Genomic DNA, 21,118 nt, shown 5'->3' on the forward strand with positions numbered 1-21,118 from the left:
CTTGAATAGAGAGGTTAAACATCATTTTTCAAGCCAGGTAAGTTTTTATCGTTAGCTTTCAATAAAATTGATGATTTAGTTGCATACAGTGGCATATACTTGTAACCCCAGCAACTTGGGATGCTGAGATAGGAGGTTTGCAAGTTTGAAGAAAGCCTCAGAAACTTAGTGAGGCTCTAAATAACTTAGCAAGATCATGTCTCAAAAGAAAAAATAAAAGACTAGGGAAATGGCTCAGTAGTAAAGTGGCCCCGATTTCAGTCCCTGGTATCAAAAGGGAAATGAAAAGAAAGAATTGATGATTTAATCGAAGTATCAGAATAATGATTGATTGTAAAATATCTTTTGACTTTCGTGTATATGCAGAATTAAAAGAATTTAGTAACACTATCATTTAAAATATCATGATAGCATATGTTTTTCCTGTACCATGCACTTATTTCTGTGAACTGCATTTCTCAACAAATAAATCTATAAAAATAAAAATTAGAATTTTGTCTCATTCTAATAGTATGTTAAAATTTATATATAAGCTATTTTGAAAAAATATTCAATCATTTCACAAGACATTCAATTCCAATAATATTGTACTTTTCATGTTTAATATTTATCAGCATTTTGTTATATTTATTTTATTTTATATTGTATGTTAATAATATTTATAAATGCAAATCTTTCCAAAACTGACATTTTTTAACACTTATAAACTTATAGTTATGAAAAATTAAACATTTTTAACTTTATCATTTACATGTATATGTAACATTTTTGCATTAACAAATTACAATCTTAGTAATGAAAAATTTTAACTCAAGTAATATTGGGAAATAGTATAATGTAATAAGAGAAAATTATGAAAAGGCACATAATTTCTCCCTACTGCCTCCTGGGTAACTTATACCTATTTCCTACCCATCCTGCAAAAGATATATGAGGCAAAACCAAGTGTAATTACCAGATAAATTAAAATTATTGCTGATGCAAATTCAAAATGTATGAGATTATTCAAAAATATGTGAGATCATGCCAGAATATTTGATTCATTGGCTTTTCAATAATAACAAGGAAGATGGTGAATTTAATTGTCTAAATGATGTCAGAACCAATTTACAGATAAGCATAAAATTACATGGAGGTTATATATGCATAGTATTAATCTACTTGGCAAACGTTTCCCCCCTAAATCCTAAGCTCCCCAAAGCTGCAAGTTTGTGTTGGAGACTCTGTTTCTACTCACAGTTCTTTGAAGAGCATGAGTTAGATGCTTTTAACCTACAAAAGGGAATGCAATTTTAACATGGGCCTAGCAGTGGGGTGAACCCACATTTTCACATATATCCCTAATATCCACTGCTATTAATCATATATAGTCATATAAAAATTTGTAAATTCATTTGTGTGAATCTCTTATGGGTTAAGAAATGAGGGAAAACATAAATTTGAAAAATGGAATATTGTTATTGCCTAAATAATTGTGAAAATAAAACACAATTTTTTAGGTTTACCTGCAGTGGTATAGTTATGGTTAAGGAGATTAACAGTTTTAGGAAATCAGACATGCTTTATGTAAGAGACAGTCATTTTTAAAAGCCATGCAAGTGCTCCAAAAACAAATGGATTATAGTATATCCAAGGGACATGGGAGGGGAGCAAACTGAGGTAAAGGAGCTGCCAATGGCCAAAGCAGGGTCAATATTACCGAATACGTAATATTAAAGCATCACCCAAAGGGTGAAATAATATATATGCATCTATACTGATATAAATGAATGATTAAAAATGATTGAAGAAGTGACAAATCTTCTTTACAGAATTATATATATATATATATGTATGTGTGTGTATATATATAGATATAGATATATAGATATAGATATAGATATTTTTTTTCTCTCCTTTAATTGTAGAGCTTAATTTCATCCCTTTTCCCATACTGTTAAGAGTTAACATGATTAGTGACTAATTCCAAAAAGAAAGTATGGAAAAGGAAAAATAACAACTGTTACAAAGCTGGCAAACACTACTTAGCCAAAGGATGAAGGTTAAGATCACTATTAATACTATGAATATTACGTACCACTGATGTGATGGGACAAGAAGGATGGTTCTCATGGTGTTCTTCCACAGTACCCAGTTCCCTCATCAAAAAGTCAGGACAACATCAGACAAATATGTTTGATTAAAACATAAGACCACAGGATACATGGCCATGACTTCTCAAGACTTATCAGGGTGATGAGGAGAGCTAAGTTCCTTTAACAGCCAGAGAAACCAGAGATATGTGACAACAAAAATAAATGTCTAGAGTCGGTTAATGATGTACAAATTTCAGTTTCTCTACTTTGATAATATATCATGATTATGTCAGATTGTAACAATTGGGGAATCTGATTGAAGGGTACAGTAGAACTCTTTATCCTCTCTTAGCAGCTTTTCTATAAATCTGTAATCCTCTAATTAAAACTTTTTTCCTCTTATTAAAATTTAATTTAAAAATATTTTCTGGTTTATGTAGAAGTTTACTTGTTAAATAATTACCTATATACATAACCTATATGATTATAGAAACCCCATCTAAGAAACTGAGAAAAAATGTTTGCTTTCTACCCACTGATTTTATAAATTGAAAGCATAATTAGAGAATCTAAGTATAAATTAATGATAATTTGTTTTAAGAACTTTCACCTTCCTTATGTAGAATCCAGTTCAAAGCCTTTGATTCCTGGTTCTTGGTTGTATAGAACTATGTCAACTTAGATACAGTCACAAAGAAACACTTTTGGATCATTCTGTTTTATGTCTTCCTGAAGTCTCCGCCTTTGAACCATGTGTAAATGGAACATTTATTTTTACCTCTAGAAGTTGTCAAGTCATCTGAATATGATCTTTTATACAGACTGAATAATTTGTTAAAGGCATAGAAAACATGAACATATTTTGCAAATAACTTTTTTTGCAGTCAATATTTTTGGAACTTCAGTTAGAAATCTTCAGAGATATTAATTGTTCTCTGTGTAAGTTTGTATATGAAATAAATTATTTAAAATAAATTTATGCTACTTTTTTAAGGCATTATTATTGTCAAGCTTATTTTTTTGAGCTAAGATAGGAAAATGAGAAAATAAGGGTAACACTGATATATTATGTTCTTTTGGTGTTCAGTTTTTGCTTTGTATTTGTTATTAGTTCTGATATTATAGAGACTTACTGAATTTTATACATTGCCCCTCAGTATCCTAGCCAGCTCTGGTATACTTGCAAATTATAAAATAATTCTTTTTAAAAAAATGTGTAAAAAATATTATCATCTTATTGAAAATACTAAGGGTTATGAAGAAATTGGAAAACATACAGAAATAAGAGTGAAAAAACAGTAACTTGTAACTGAATGCAGCTTTAAGCAGTATGTGAAACATGCTTCAGGTTAGTCAGAAGAGGTCCTCTGAATTACACTGTGCATGCTTCCCTGAAATGAAACTGTATGTTATTGGTTAACCAGGATATTTAGCATAATCACTCCGCTAGACTGTGGTGGAGGGAGGTGATTATCACTGAGAACAGATGGGCAGGTCCACAGCACTGCCAGATTCTGCACAAGCTCCATTTATCGTTGGTTCTTGCATTTTTCCTTCTGTGTTTTAAAAATTTTTAAAACATTGTCTGTTCTAAAGAACTAGCTGCACAAAAGGCCGGTGGCTGATGCCCTTTCAGCTTAGATTTCAAACGTAGAAGAAAGATTCAAAATGCTATCACTGTGTATCTAAGAAGGATGGGGCAGATTTCATTTTACCCTGTAGTCTCCCTCAATGCATGCACGGATTTATCTGTACGCTAAGCTCTCTGCTCTGCATCTGTAGCTCCTTGTGGATTATATTGTCTCTGTGATCAGAAATGATTTTCTCGGATATGAACACCGTTTCTGGCTCCCCTAAAGTGCATCCTCCTAATGGGACCCGGTTTTATACTTTTCAAGTAAGTGTGCTTTAAATGGCTTCACAACTTAGGAAGTTAATATGTAGTCAAACTTTTAATAGTGGGAAATATAAAGAAGGGAAAACTGAAAAGTGTGAAAGTATTGAAGAGGATTATGGAATGGACAATGTGCATGTCAGCTTAATCTGTTTTAAAGTATTGAAATGGGCTGTCATTGGTTTCTCTGTGAATTCAGAGAAAATAATAGTAGACCCTTAAATTTTCACAGGGATTTTAAATCTTTATATCCTTGAAAAGTTTTTGAGATGTCTTGTTTCTCCTGATATTATTTATGGCTGTAATGTGTGCATTGCACAGTTACTTTCCTTATTCATCACAGAGAGAGTAGAATTAAAAGACATCTTTATGGAATTTTGCAAACCAAGTCCCCTGGGCTAAGTAAAATGTGTTATATTTCATATACATAGCTTCAAATAGTTCATGTTATTTAATTTTGTTATGTGTGCAGTGTACAAACAATAAAAAATACAGTAGTCTTAAGTACCATGTTTAGTATGCTTATCAATTCAAGGTAAAGTAGAAGCTCATTAAGATGGAAGATTGTCTGTGTTATCAAAAAGTCAAAATGATTTATAATACAAATGTGAATGTGAGTTACAAAGCTGTTACCTACTAAATGTAATTCAATTGCCTGTGAATAAATCAGCCATCAATCTAGAAAATGGTTAAGACTAACCTCAATCAGATCCTACCTCATTTTATCTTTAAATTGCATCTTTCAGTGCTAAGGTTTACATTGTAATTCAGTCATATCATCATTACATGAAAGAGAAAATGAACCTCTTCTCTGTATATTTTACATTATGGAAATCCAAACAGACTTTTGTTTAACAATCTTGGCTGTATAGTCATAATGTTCTGGGGAAAAAAATACAAAGACCAAGAGAATTAATAGAGTAAAAGTAGTCAGCGTATTTTTAAAGGAAACCTTGAATAAATGCACATCACATTTTTAAAAGTCTCTTGCCTTTGTAAACTGTAAGCAGTAGATATATTTATTCTCTCTCTCTCTTTCTCTTCACTTTCTATACTTCTATTTTTAATCCTGTCGCCTCTCCTGTTTTACCCTGATGCCTACTGATAGTGCAAGTCTGTCTTGTTCCAGAATATGTTTTCTTCCCAGTGGTGATCTGCTTATTGTGGCAGTGATTTAAAATGCAAGTGCCCTGGGGCTGTTCACAGAATTATTACTTTTTTCCTTCTCTTTATACTGAGATATGAACATTGCTTACAATATCCTGTAGCTGACACTTGAGCAGCTTTTGACATTAGGTATTCTACTTGAACGTCTTAAAGTTTAAGGGTCAGTAATTCCATATGCTTAGTCATGACACAGGCTTTTTACAATTCTTTGAAGATCTTGCTGACACCTTTCCTGGCAGTTGATTTTCTTTGAAAACAGTTTTTAAAACATAAGAGTTTATCGTAGTTGATTCATTGCCTTTATGTTCAAAGGAAAAAAATTAAACAATTATTTTTCTTATGTACATTAACCTTTTTCAAGGAAGTATACTTTCTTTGGTTAAAATACTGCAAAAAGCAATGAGATGCTGTAAAAGTAACAGACCATTTGTCAAAAAAAATGTGTCTTGTATAAATGTTTAAATTTTCACAAGTGGTTCTCATTATGGAATGGCATGAATGTGCTTCTGAAATGATCCTTCTTCAAGGAGTTGGTATTTTAATGCCTACTTTCTTAACATTATTCCAGCATAGGAGATAACATATGCAAAAACATTTAAGATAGCACAGCATGAATAATACTGAATTTTAGCTCCACTTTCTCATTAAGCATCCAAAATCCCTGTCATTTGTGTTGAAATTGTATGCTATTAGATTTTAAGAGCAAGATTTAGAATGTTTGACCTAACTAGTTCAAAGGTAAAAATGAGAATCTAAGGATATCTTCAGTACATGATTTTGTTTTACATTGCATTTTAATTTTGCCAGATACATTTAGACATTTACACATATACATGCAAATAATTTTTGTACAGAATATCTATCACTTGATTTAAATTTAATTTTTTTATGTACGATTTCTTACTTCCCTATTACTATGAATATACTGCCTGCATTTTTTTTATTCAGAGGTGCATGGACCCTGAATAGTGCCAAAACCCAGATTGTACTTGTTGTTTAATGAATTAATTATCACCCAAAGTTAAGTTATTGAGTACAGTTGCCTAGAAAATGCTTTAATTGAAAAAAAATTAAGACTCAATGCCTATAGGAGAAATACCTTACAATATTTGTATGTATTATTACAGTCAATTTATAATAACACTATATTATGTACAAATAGGAAACCTATGTGAAAGCAAAATTAAATGCATGTTTATATATTTATATATGCATGTATATACATATGTAAATAAATTAGAACACAGTGAATTTTTTCTTAATTTTATGTCCATAATAATGATATCCCAATGTGTTTTCACAATTATTCCTTCACAGTTCTATGTTTGCAAATAAATATGTTTATCTGCTCTACTAAACTTGTAGATTCACTTATCATGACTTAAACTGTGAGCCCTCCCAGAGGTATTGATGAGCCCTCATTTCCTAGAAATTAAATACATTCATCCAGTGGTTATTCCCTATTATGAATTTACTTGTTTTATTTAATGTAACTCTGTGTAAACTTTTGTGTAAAACAATAACAAGCACTATATTACTGTCAATAAACAAAGCAAAAATTTCAAACCATTTATTCTAATCCAAATAATTAACTTCTGGCCAGGGCAATGATCTAATGTAGCCCACAGAAGAAATATTTATCTTTAGGGTACCTTTCTTTGTCATTAAACTCTAGCATTGATGACATATGTGTCAGGCCTGTGTGTAGACATGGCTAACTCCCTTGCCCCCTAATATCCACTGAAAAATTAGAGAAAGACACTTTATCACAAAGTATGAAAACATAGTGATCTGTCATTTCCATGGTTCAAATAAAAAATAATAATAATAATCCTTAAAGGATAAAGTTCATCTCCCTGAGTTGGCATACAATTTCCTTTATGATTTGGAACACACAGAGCATGTTGTTCTACTTCTTTCCCAGGAAATTGTTTATATGTTTCTTGTGATTGACTGTTTCTTCATTAAACCTTCCCATTGGAAAAATATTGTCTTAAAGACTCATCTCAAAGCTAGGTCTTCCACAAAACTCTGCTTCATTCCTTCGTGCTATATTAAGTAGTTTTCATCCCCCTTTCCTGCTTAGAACACTATGGATACAGTTATCATGCTTTATTATAATCCTCAAAACCATTTTGTCAATATGTCTCCACCACAAGGATATGGCAAATATACTAGGGTCTATTTTTTAAAATATAAATGATTAAAATATGAAAATTATCACAATATGCAACATCATTTTTTTCTAAAGTCGTAGGTAGTTAGTGAGGCTTAACTATGTATTAATAGGGAATATATAAAGGAAATTTTGCTTAATACTAGGCCTTTGTATACCACACAATGTTGACATATTCAAAATATCAGTTATATGAGTGATCAAAGAAAAAATTTTATCATATTTAAATACATTTGTATAGGATCTAGCCAAAAACTTTTTGAAAATGTTGTTTTTTCTTTATACCTCTTTGTCATTCTTCATTCATTGGGTTTTTTTTTCTTATTTTATTGAGAAAATTTAAAACTTTGATTAGTATATATTTTCACATTTGTAACAGGAAAGCAACTCTCAAATGCATAAAGAATTTTCACTCAGATGATATTATTGGTAATTAGTATAGAGCAGCACAAGTTATCTTTGTCATCAAACATAGTTATAGTAATTATGGCTTTTCAGCAAAGAACCAAATTTGTATATTTGATCATTTTCATTATGCCTTAGTTCCCAGTATTATTTTAAAACTATTATTTGGAGCACACTATAGCTTTATATTGTTGAAAATTTTAAAATGCATTTGAAAATATCTACCAAATATTGGCACATGTGGACTCAAGGAAAAAAATTAGGAATAAAGACAAAGTTGTCTTAGCCCTATAGAGATCATAAGAAAGACAGCCCCTTGGCTTCAGGGTTACATAATATATAGGCAGAGGTCCAAGTTATATGAGAGAATTGAGGATATGCTTGTCACCTAATGGTATGCATTGATGATTATGAATGCTAGAAATGTTTCAGGAAGGAGACAAAGCTGCTCACTAGTATGTGGTACAAGCAGAGTTTTGTATAACTGGAACATAACCTGGAGACTGGAATTGACTGTAAGTAAAGTGTACAGAATCATTTTAAATAGGAGCACAGAGTGACTGTCATCCTCAGGATTTGGGATTTGAGATCTAAGGATTTTCAGTGAAGAATGGCAGGCTTGATTTACTGTTTATTTGGAATGCTGGATCCTCCCATGGGTAGCAATGGGGCTCTAGCAGAAAGAATAGTTTAGTAGCTTTCCAAATAATGCAGATGAAATGTTATGATTTCCACATTGTACAGACAAAAGAAATGTTCACAAAAGATGCCCAAAGAGTTATTAATAATTCAGACATCAAGTAATATAGTTTCTGTTTGAATCTAGTGTTTTAAAACATAAATCTATGATCTTTCCTTATAAGCAGATGCCTAAAGTATTGATTAAATGTAGTAGCACAAGTCTTTTAAGATAAATTATTTCTAATCCCATTCATGTATTATGGAAGAAATTTATAAAAACTTGATCCCCTGACTTTGAAACATTATGATAAAGCCACATTGCATTATTAAATTTAAGACTTTTATTTCATTGCATCTTCTCATTTAATCTTAACTGACACAATTTTCTCCTAGTTGGAAATATGTATATTTCTAATAAACTTATGTCCTGGAATTGCTATGAAAGACATAAAGGGAAATTGAGAAAAAATATCTATGCTAACTTTAATTTAAGCATGTTCTATATATCAGTGAGACCAACTACAGAAATCAATAAATATCCCATGGGATTCCATATAGATAATCAATCATAACTCTTCTATTTGCATAAGTTTTTGCTTAATGGAAGTCTACAAGGCTGTGTATTTCATGAGGACAGGAACTGTGCCCTTCTTTTCATTTTTAAATCATTAACACAAAAGCAGATTGCCTGGCTACCGACATAATGAGTACATAGGGGTTGTATTAAAGTAAAAATTGAAGAGAAGAACTTCTTATTATGCATCATGTGAGTATTAATTCTATCCCGACTTAGGATAACTTCCTCATAGAAGCAAATGGTTATAAGATTACCAGGGTAGAGTTCACAGTTGTATTTTACTTATACCTAGCTAAAATAGCTTCATGTTTCAGGTAATACCTGGAAAGGAGGGAAATTGGAATTGGGAAAATAACTCTCCAGGCCCTTGAGATGAAGCATTTAATTCACTTAGCACAATGCCAGATGATTAGAAAGAGCTCAGTAAACAAGCAACCACCACAATAGCAGCAGAACTCAGAGCTGTGGTCCATATACCATAGACGAGGCGGCAAAGATGGGAGCTAAGAGAAGTTAAGCACAAGGGGAAAGTTAAAAGAATTTATGAATTTGCTGAATATAGGAGACAAAAAAGGACACAATAAAATTATAAATTCCAAAGTTCCTAGTGAGTAAGGATGAGAAGAACATGGAAAAGGAGCAGGTTTGGAAAACCATTTGCTGAGTTCTTTTTTTGACAGATTGAGTAGACAGCTGGAAACAGGTTTGGCTCTCAGGAGAGGGATCTGTAGGTGTAAATGTGGTAGACATCTGCTTACAGGGTAGGAAAACTATGGTAGTAGAAGAAATGACCTTGGCAAGAATAAGGAGATTGGGGTAGGGTCAAGGAATGAAAACCTTGAACACATTGACTTACCCAGAATTATTATCATTTTGAGTACATATGCTTGATTAAATTTCCCATCACATTTTAGAAGTTATTTTCCTTTTCAAACATCCTTGAGTACTACCCTTGAAGCTAACCAAAGTTAGATGCTCTTGAATTTGTATTTGCTTTGTCTTGTAAATACATTTTGGAAGCTTTTTCCTCCTGGAATATCATCCCTGAATGTTACTAAGTTAAATCTTCCTCTTCTTATAGCATACTTACTGCATGGTATTGCATTGTTTATCATAAGACATTTAACTTTTTGGGTCTGTGTCTTCACAACTAGACTGTGAACTTCTAGAGGGTATATAATTTATTTTACTTCACAATTCATGTTTGTTTATTGATGTGTAATGTCTGTCATCGAAGATGTCTGTGCTGTTTGAATGAATTAATGAATTCACCTGTAAATTGGAGACTGCCTAAAATTAGTTCTCTTCTATTAATTCATCAATCATTTGGCACACCTTGTTAAGTGTCCCTATTATACAGATTTAACAATGTTAGGTAAAACACTTGGTTTCTGTACTCAAGAAATCTTAGAGTCGCATAAGGAAAATTATACAAAATCACATTAGCACATTATTTTGTTCTTTAGACACAGATACAAGAAAGCTTTGTCTTTAAATCTTCCACCCCATTTTTATTTTAGTTTACAGTTAACTTTCCCACTGTGACCCTATTATATTGTTTTTTTTTTCTTTTATGTTTTCAAAATTTTTTATGAATAATAAAGATTATCAAGAAAAAAATGCATAAAATTTCATAAAGAGTATTCTCTTGAAGTAAACACGTAGTTCAAAACTAGGTTCTGCCATATAGTAGAATGTAGCTATTGACAAGTGAAATTGTTTATCTGTTTTCACTTTCCTAAACTATTGGAAAATAATAACAGAACTTAAGATATGAGGTTATCATGAGTAGAACATTCAATAGAATATTTATGTAATCTTGTATAAAATATTTATTTTCAATAAAGATGGCACTCAGTCAAAATTAGCCTGTTCATAAATATGCTTTATAAATATTAGCATAATTTATTTCATAAACAATCTTCTTTTTCCTATCTTGTATTTAGAAAACTTTGATGTTGAGTATAAAAACCACTTTAAATGCTTCATACATAAGTTAAAGGAGCTTATTAAAAACGATCGCATTAACTTTTCAAGGGCAATTCTATGTAAAATACCTTTGTGCCTATAAAATATTGTATTTCAGAACATTAATACAAAGTGTATTTTTGAGAAATATATAAAAAATTTATATTTTTTAAAGATTTTAGTTGTATTTTTGTAATTCATTCCTTTCCCATTTTATTTTCATTATAACTTAGTTTTTAAACACATACAAATAGAAATTTAAAATTATCAGTTTGTGAAATTAACTAATTTTAGAATACAGTTTAGAATATCTACAAAATTTAAAAAATAGAATATAAAAACAGTAAATAAGTTTGTGTTACTGAGAGTCCACATAGTCAATGTTATTATTTGCATTTTTAAAATAACATTTTATTTGGTAATATAATTAAATTACTAAATAAAATTGCTAGAGTTAAGTAGAAAAGTTGGGCAATAACTTTAGGAAGCAATGAGAATAACCTAATTCTTGCATCTTAAGTATTTTAGAGTTTATGTTGTTAAAGAAAACAAAAGACTCATAGAAAACAACCTTGTATTTTTTTCTTTTTGTCTACAAAATATAATGCAGAAGTGACAGTTCTGAACTATTATGTCTCATTACATACATAATATATTCACTGATCCCTTTCATTGTGCATTTTTGTTTATTATATTGAGCGCATCATTAATTTGTTGTTTCTAAAATGATGTATCTTTGAAGTTATAGTAGGTTTATAGGAAACCACAAGTGTATTTCGATTTGTGTTTCAAAGAAGTGGAAAAAATACAAAGTGGTATAAGCTTCCATTGAAATATTATAAATGTACTCTTTGAAGATTAATACTTTATCACTATATACATATACTGTTTTATTTTAATAATATTGTGTTTAGTGTTAAAATATTAAATTTTTAAAGAATCACATGTGTTAATATAATGTAGTTCAAATATTTATATACACATACATTTCTTTCATCCAGGATGCACTTATGAAGAGCTTGCTTTAGATATTTTAAGGGAACAGTTATAACACATAACAGGTTAAAATAAATATTTTAATACAGAACCATGCAAGTGTAGTAGCATTTTGCTAAAAGAATCAATAACTTCAAATTCATCAATTTGGAAAGACTTCGAGGAGGAACACTATGTTTTAGAAAATAAGTATTAAGGAATTTCAAAATAACCACCACACAAATATACATAGAAAATTAATTTTTAGACATATATAACTCCATAATTTCTGACTGGTCAAGGGACATGGATCTAATAGACCATCCTAGGCAAATTTTCTACATAGCAGACTTTCCCTAGATTTTTAGTTTTCTTTATCTTCTTGCAATTCCCAAACATTATATGGACCCTAGACCCCAATATTTTAGTTAGGTCCTTTCCTGTGCCTAAGTCAGGTCATGTACATGTTCATCCAATATAATCTTTGGTTGGTCATGATCATGAGGAAAAAAATAATTCTGCTTTAACTAAGAAGTTGTGCAAATAGCAGGTTCCCAGACTAGCATGATATTTTAGAAAGAAAAATGACTGTTTTGTTTAATAACTACACCCCCCTGCATTTCTTTTAACACTTTGCTAGGTTATTTGCATTATAAAAATAATATGTGGATTTTTTTGTCCTGAACATGTTTACTTATAAAAAGCAAGAAAGCTGGAAATATCCAAAAAGGTGAAGTTAAAGAAAGAACTTAAGTAATAGCTTTGAAAAAGGAATGCCTCATCCTCTTAGGAAAGAAAAAAAAGTAAATGCAAAGAAGGAAGACAAAGTAATCCACATCAAATGACCTCAAATTGATCATTTCACCAAGAATGTGTGGGATAAATGCATTACACACTTTAGAGGAGTGGGAACGTGGGGATACTCTCCACATTGGGGAAATAGAGGTCAAGCAGAATGAGAATCAATCCAGGACTGAAAGCACAGATTTGTAGCAGTCTTAATAGATTTCACTTATTATTCCAAAATGGAAGTTAGAATGGAAATAAATATTGGCAGACACTACAAAAATATCAATGGAGGCAAGGATTTCAATGTACTAATGCAATTAGTATTGAAGAGACTGAATACGAGTTAGTTTTTAGGTAATGAACATAGGAAACAATACTTTTGTTTGAAATTTTATTTGACTTTTCAAAAAGGAAAGTAAAACAGAGAAACTCACTGGAAAGATTACACTTTGCTTAATGCTGCTGTCCCTATTATAGACAAACTTCAAGAAAGTATCTTTTATTTCACGAGGATTTCCCAGAACATTCCATCATGCCTGGCACATAAAATCCATCCAAAAGTATATATAAGATTAAAAGGTATTCATTGATAATACAAACTTGAAGAGATTTAACCTCATAAAAAATTATAATTGAATTAAAGTTAAATATACTTGGAGCTCTTAGGTAATTTTCATTTTTTTTCCTGTATCTAGTAGTAAAGTTTAAATGACAGTAAAAAAGGATATATTTAGGGAAATCTGAGTATATCAAACACAGCTAATGATGAGAAGGGAACTTGTCATTTATTATAAATTATCAAAATGTAGGGCAGTTTGTGCCTTTATGGAGAAAGGTCTAATAAAATCATAGCCTAGAAAATCATCCATATTGTTCATATTATATTAATCTGATCTTACTAATTATATCCAGATATTATAACACAGTCTCAAAAATATAGGCACTTAATATAGAATGCTGCCAACATAATTCATTAAATTAACTATAGGTCTTAAGAAGAGAGGATAGAAAAAAATCATGTACATTGGATAGTCTAGGGAAAAGAATGTGTAAGAGAGACCCACGCATTTTTTTCTCACTCAGAAGAAAGATTCTTTTGATCGGAATGCCCTCTAAGTGTTCACAATGTCTAGTAAGAAACATGGAAGTAAACATGAATCTGAATAAAACCAGGAAAGTTTTCAACTGGATATAGAGAATAACCCATGAGTACTGGCAGGATAAAACACCACAGTGGGCAATCATTGAAGAAGGAGTCTCCATGAAATCTCCATATTGAGGGTTTTCAAGATGAAGTTGGATCTGGAGACATAGATTTGATCCTCATATCTGTAATATGAAACATATGAATATGTAAAAATTATTAAATTACATTAAGATTCATTTCTTTATTTTCAGAGTAATAAGAATAGTAAAGACATTGCTCGGAACTGATGAGAAAATATGTTTGAAAGGATTTTATGTATTTAAATGCTCTTTAGTGAACGTTAGTAATTTCAAGCAATAGAAACTCATGAGTAGGCTAGGAAAGAGAACCCTGTAGTGGATTTGATAAGGAAACACAGAAGGTACCCCAAATAAGTCAGGATTTTATTGGCTCCTGCAGTCTACTAGGTGCCAAGTTGTGTTCTATGTGCTGGATAAAATGCAATGAGTACGCAAAACATGGGAATTGTGTTACAATAGAATGAAATAGATAAATAAAATATGAGCTAATATAGAGTGTGTTAGGTGGCAGAAGTGCTGATGAGAAACATGGAGCATAGGAAGTGGAAAAGGAATAGTGTGCAATTTAAAACAAATGGGCAGAGAAGTCTTCAGAGAGAAGAGGGTGAAGACTAGAAGGAATCAGTAGCTTCTGGGATCTCTTACTAGAACACTCTGAAAGGCTGGGTTTTCACAGTGGGTTAAACCAAGTATCGCCAGGTGGGTTAAGCCCATGTATGCCCCTCCTCTTAAGACTTACATTCAAAGGAGAGGAAGGCTGGTTGGCCCAACCTGGACCTCATTTAGTCAAATAGGTAAATCCTCTGGTTGCCTTCTGTTTGACTCACCCCATGTCTGTCTCAACACTTTCTTCTTCCTATAATGGTATATACTATAGATTGTGTTCAACTAAATTTTAGACTTCTTTAAAACAAAGGAAATTGTCCATTTCATCTCTAAATTCCTTATTGCTTCCAGAACTTTCTTCCTTTACCCGTCTTTCTCCATTTCCTACTTCTTTTCCCCCAATCATACTTATTCTTTAAAGTTCATTACAATGTGTCTTTCAGGAATGCACCACACTCCACCAGATTAGGTTCATTCTCACTCTTACTAAGACATCATAAAATGTTGTGATGACTTCTTCCACAATAATTACCACAAATATCACTGAAGTATGCATATCTGTTTCCTCATTTTTCTTTGAGTTTCTATAGATTGAGCCAAAACACATTTGTTAAAGTAAACAAATTGTGGCTAATCAGTAAATGTCCAAATATGTAATGAATGCATGTGAGTATCTCAAAGATCACAAAATATATTTTCTATCGAACTTTATATTGAGAATGTATTGCCTGAACTTGACACATGTTTACAAAATATGAGTTATCCAACAGAAGATAGGTGATTGAGCTCATTGTCACGTGTGTTTATGTATTGATGGTGGATGTTTTCATTATTTACTTGGTCATGAGAAGTTACTGCTGAAATAAATAATGTACTTTTAAAGAATTTTAAAATTTTAAATACTCTTATTTGAAATAAATATATTTATTTAAATTTAATACTCACTGAATGATAATCAGGATCTATCTATGCATTTCATTCAAACTCTATACAAAACATGGATGGATATTCCATTTCAACCTGATATAAACACTACAATACAATTTGAATTAGCTTTAATTTTCTTTCAATATCTCACATTTTTCCTAAAGATATCAGAATTGAATACTACATCTTCATAAATCTTTAATGATAGAGTATAGCATCTGAAGTTAGACATGTTTCATTGTTAATCATTCTCTGGGCACCTTCTGGACAGATGACAATTTCTCTGATTTCACTTTTCTCTTCTAAAATGGGAATGTAGACAGTAATGCCAACCCTATGAGATTGCCATGAAGGTGAAGTAGAGAATGTTTAGGAAGCCACTGGATTCAACATGCACAACTCAAGATAGATAAATATAACAGCACTATTTTTTAAATTAATTTTATTTTTGAAGTTTTAAATATTTGAATATAATACTTTGTTTTGAGAATATATTTCCTATTAACAGTATATTGAGATTTAGGAAATTACAATTTAATTTTCAGATTTTATATCCTATGTGGCAGTTTCCCTTTCTCTCCTGATCAGAGTAGAAAAGTCTTAAGAGTTGTTACAGGAATTTTTAAACTTTAGAATACGTAATTATCCAGAAATGCTGGCTACCAACTGCCACCTCCAGACATGATTCAGAAGATATGTAAGGACCACAGAATTTTCATTTTTAAACTGACAGGTGATGATCATGCAGAAAAATCACAGGTTGGAAAACAGTGGACAGGAGATGGAGTATTTTTTAGCTCTTTAAGCTTCCTTCTACATGAAAGATAACTGGTAGATAGAAGCTAAATATCTACAAAGTCTTTCTCCAGTTATTATTATTATGCTCAGAAAGATGGGCTTTGATTTGCCGTGATGCAGCCCTTCAGTAATTATGAGCCAATCTTTAACTAGATGATTTATGATTTGGGAATGTTCCACACTACTTTTTCAAACCAAAATAAGCTAACTACATTGAGAACAAGCCCTCATTAATGATGATCTTTAGCTTATATTTTATTTAGAGCATCAGTTTGTCAAGGAATTTCCAAATTCAAACTTAAAATATTATCATATCAAGAATGATATTCATCTACTATTAATTAATAATTTATCTATCACCTAGAAACTATAAAGTAAACAAAACTTTTAGATTATATACCATCATAAATGTAACTAGTTCCTTTTTAAATTCTGAATTCATATAGCAGTTGATTAAAATGACAAGTATTGTCTCAGAAATACTCTATGACAAAATTCCTGAGAAAATAAAGTTAAAATGGGGAAATTTTATTTTGACTCACAATTTTAGAGGTTTCAGTCTATAGTTGATTGCCCCCACTTCTTTGGGGCTGGTGGTAAAGAAGTACATCATGGTGGGAGTTCTTTGGTGGCCAGGAGCAGAGACAGGTAGGGGACTGCATCTCAGTTTCCCCTTCAAAGACATGACCCCATTGATCTAGGAGCTCTTCCTAGGCCCCACCTCTTAAAGGCTCCACCACCTCCCAACAGGGCTAGGAGCTGGGACCCAACCCTTTAACAAATGGACCTTAGGAGGAACACAGCTAGTGCTGATTGAAGAGATGTATCAAGTGGTTGCTACTTGTGGAGTACATACTTCTCAAATATCAAGAATACCCCTCCTAGTATTTTTGATCACTATCTTTATGTTTTCAGCTAAGTTTAAAAATAAGACCTAAATTTTAATACTAAAGCCTATAAACACTTTCATGTTTATAAAAGTTTAAAATCACAAGAAATGCACAAGAAAATTGTGATATTAAAACAGTCGCAAAGAGAGCATTTGTTTATAATTGGTTAAATAGAAACAACTTATCTCAAGATTATTTTGAATTTAATTTCAATAGCAAGTATATTGGCAATCTTATTTTAATGCTGTAAACATTATTTTCAAATGTATTTGCCTATTATACCAAAAACTTCTTTCAAGTGCCTAAATGGATGGTGTTGATTAACGTCTCTATCTCCTGTACTTTGTGCTCCATTTAAGATGCTACCATATATGCACTTATAATCTAGCTAGATCACTCCTGAGCTGACAATATTTTCTGAAAAGCATCATGGTCTGGTTGAAGGAGCATGATATTTGGAATCAGATTGACATCTATCCTGCTACTTACTAATTGTGTGACTTTGGGCATGTTGTTTTCTCTGAACTTCAGTACTCTCACAATAAAAGGAAAAGAATAAAACCCATCTCACAGCATATTATAAAGATAGGAAATGATATAAACTATCAACCTCATATTAGCCTTTTTATAATAAACAATGCTGATCATCATCATCATGATCATTGTGGTGATAATGATAATATAATAATAAAAAAATAAATATTACATAAAACAATACCTGATTTGATGTCTAAATTCTAGGATAACCCCCAGTAATCCTCACCACATGAACTTTCTGCCTTTGCATAGCCCCCTCTTTTACTAAATTAGAGCTGACTCTGTATGAATAATATTATAGGGCACAAGAGATCTTCTGAGATGATATCATGAAGACATTGCAGTTTCTACCTTGCTTTCTTGGAATTCTCACAAGCCAGCTTTCATGCTGTATGGACACACTCAAGCAACCCTAAGGAAATGCCCATACAGAGGTATTAAGGCTCTCAGACAATGGCCAGGAACAACTTGTGAATGAAGCACCTTAGAAGTACAACCTCTGGCAAACCTTCAGATCTCTGGCTCAACTCCTGAGGCCCCAACACTAAATCACCCAATTGAGCCATTCCCACAGTCCTGAGCTGACCCACAGTCCTGACCAGGTTGAAACACAACTTTGTCATCTCTAAATAGATTTAAGTAGCCTATTCTCTCCGTATATATTTCATTACCCACAATATAGCCTTCCTAGAAATCACCTTATTCTCTTGTCATCCAATTTATTTTTGACCCCCACTTGACCACAATGCTTTCCTCTCACAAAACTCTTATTTTAGCGCATATCTCTCACATTAAACCAATTATTGGGCTTTTCTTCCAAAAAGTGATTTTTTAAAAAATTTACACAATACAGTTATAAATTTCTTGTTAGCATGTATCTTATATTTGGGTTTTTTTGATGGATCATTCATTTGATCTAATCTCATTTTATGGTGGTTAAGTGGATATATGCTTGCTCTCTGGCATTTACCATTGGCTGCTTCTTAGTAGGAAAAAACCTCATGTTATTGAAGGTCATGTCTACTTGCTAATCCATGTGTAGAATAGAAGGGGATAGACAGTCCAAAGAGAAAATTTGGAAGAAAAATAAAAGAAGCAACATCCAGTAAGCATTTAAAAAGTGGAACATTTTACTATAACTTAACCATTTCTTTTCAGCAAAAGAATGTTGATTTTAGTAAGTTGGTCATTTGGAATATTTAATTTTTTATGAAAGACAAAATTAATCAATGTTTATCTTCCTGGGGAAAAATACCATTTTGGATTGAAAGAATTTGAATTAATAATAAATAAGTAAATATACAGATCAGAATAGCCTGGTCAGTAATGCATTTTATTATCTTGAGAACCAATTTTTAAAACAACATTTGAAGTATTTGTGATATTCTAGGGTCTTCACCTCTAGTATAAAACTATTTCTTCCGGGATTGGGGTTGTGGCTCAGCTGTAGAGCGCTCGCCTAGCAAGAGTGAGGTTCTGGGTTCAATCTTCAAAATCACTATAAATAAATAAATAAATAAAATAAAGTTATTGTGTCCAACTACAACTAATATATATATGTGTGTATGTATGTATATATATATACACACATACTTGGTATATATATAGAGATAGATAGATAGATAGATAGATAGATAGATAGATAGATAGAAGCTATTTCTACCAAGTCTGTGTTTGTGAGAAACAAATGACTGGTCTAAAAATAATATTTTAAATTCTTTTGAATGAAGTACCAATCCACATGCCAAAAAAAAATTGTCAGCAAATATTTTTAGAGAATTTTTATTAAATGAAATTATAGTAGTTAAATGACTTATATTTAGATACATATGCAAATTTACTAAAATACAAGACATAACAATCTATGAATTTTCAAAATCTTTGGTTTATTTCAGCAATAGTAAGTAATGAAAGCAGATTTTTAAATATGCATATATTTGAATGACATTTACATAGTCTTGATAGGAGAAATGTGTTTACTTGGGTATCTGTAGTACTATTTGAAGCTATCATAAACTCCTGGCAAGAGTAAACTTATTATTAATAAATAAAACAAAACATAAACATTAATCATGTACCAAACTCAAGAAAAATAGTAAAATGGAAGAAATAATCCTTATCCCAGGGGTTAGCAAATGGTAGTCTATTGGGTAAGATTAGGTTTAATTCTGTATATTAAAACCACAAAAGCTTTAACCAAAAGGGAAGTTAATTTCTCTTTCAGGCAACTGGGTACAAGCCTTCCACATTTAGCTCAAAGAGGCTGGTGCAGCCATGAGGCCTGTGCTTCTGCCTGGACAGTTCTTCTTTAACTCTTCTCCCACTGCCTGGTTATCTTCCTCACCCATCAACCTCTGATCCAAAGTCATTTTCTTAAGAGTTATGGCAGATGCTTCTGCTTGCCTCCAGATGTATCCATTCTTTCCTTCTTTTTTGAAGAACTCTCAGCACTCAACTATGCATATTTCATAGGCTAAATCAGTCTTCCTTACAACGTGGTACAATTATGTCACTAAGTGTTCACCTACCAACCTAAGGGGAAAAGTTGCATTAAAGTAAAAGGAAATACTTTAAATGGTGCGGAACACCCTCCACCCCCTGCCACACTCACACACACTTTCCTTCTTGCTAGCTGGAATGCAAAACTGACTGCTGGAACCCAAGCAGCCATCCTGAATATAAAGTAGAAACATATGCTCATGCTCAAAATTGCAGAAACCAAAAAACAGCATGGATATTGGTCAATTTGTAGCTTTCACCCATAAACACAAAATACCTCGGTCCACTAGTCTTTCACATGAGAGAGCAGTAAATTTCCCTCTTGCTTCTGTTCCCTTAAATTTATGATGTATTTCAGATGCAACTGAACTGTGTTCATCACACACACACACACACACACACACACACACACACACACACATTAATGGAAACCTCCAGAGAGAAGGGACCATGTATGTGTTTATTCACTTTTATTTCTTACTATCATGTTACTGATCACAAAACAAATGTTTCATAAATACCTGGTCAATAAGGGGATGATCACATGGTCAATATGCCTGAAAATATTATAATACTTATAAGCTTAAGTGGGACTATAAATTGCTCTTGAAACACTTTGGATAAAGTTATTTCTCAGGCCTATTCATGCACTGCTTGGCTGTCAGCAGTGGTAATGAATTTATAAGTGTCTACTTATAAGTGACCTACTTGGTGAGAGGAGGGGCATGAGAAATACTGTGTGTTTTGTTACATGATGAAATTCACTTCTGTAGTTTCCAGATATCTGAATTACTTTTATCTTCACGTTTATGAACTGTTTACATTAATAATTTACATTAACAGTCCTAGGTGATTTAAAAATCAGTAGCCTCACGAATACTGCATATTTAAATTATTGGACATCTTTTAGAAATTATTGCTCTTCCA

At 31.8% G+C, this 21,118-nt stretch overlaps 1 protein-coding gene across 35 annotated transcripts in view; it reads left to right on the forward strand.

Annotated features, from left to right (window-relative positions):
• The window catches only part of Ppfia2 (PPFI scaffold protein A2), a 440,250-nt gene that overhangs the window by 142,091 nt on the left and 277,041 nt on the right, over positions 1-21,118 (forward strand). For 8 of the 35 annotated variants that reach the window (XM_078053089.1, XM_078053094.1, XM_078053092.1 and 5 more), the window contains exon 1: positions 3,553-3,972. The exons of 22 other annotated variants lie outside the window; for them this stretch is intronic. In XM_078053089.1, the coding sequence (XP_077909215.1) occupies positions 3,892-3,972 (81 nt within the window). In that variant the 5' untranslated portion in view covers positions 3,553-3,891. Of the gene's footprint in view, positions 1-3,550; positions 3,973-21,118 lie in introns of those variants that run through there. 5 more of the 35 variants (XM_078053088.1, XM_078053098.1, XM_078053090.1 and 2 more) reach the window with 3 other exon arrangements.

This window comes from Ictidomys tridecemlineatus, chromosome 6 (genome assembly GCF_052094955.1).
Source record: "Ictidomys tridecemlineatus isolate mIctTri1 chromosome 6, mIctTri1.hap1, whole genome shotgun sequence".
In the NCBI taxonomy this organism is placed as follows: domain Eukaryota; kingdom Metazoa; phylum Chordata; class Mammalia; order Rodentia; family Sciuridae; genus Ictidomys; species Ictidomys tridecemlineatus.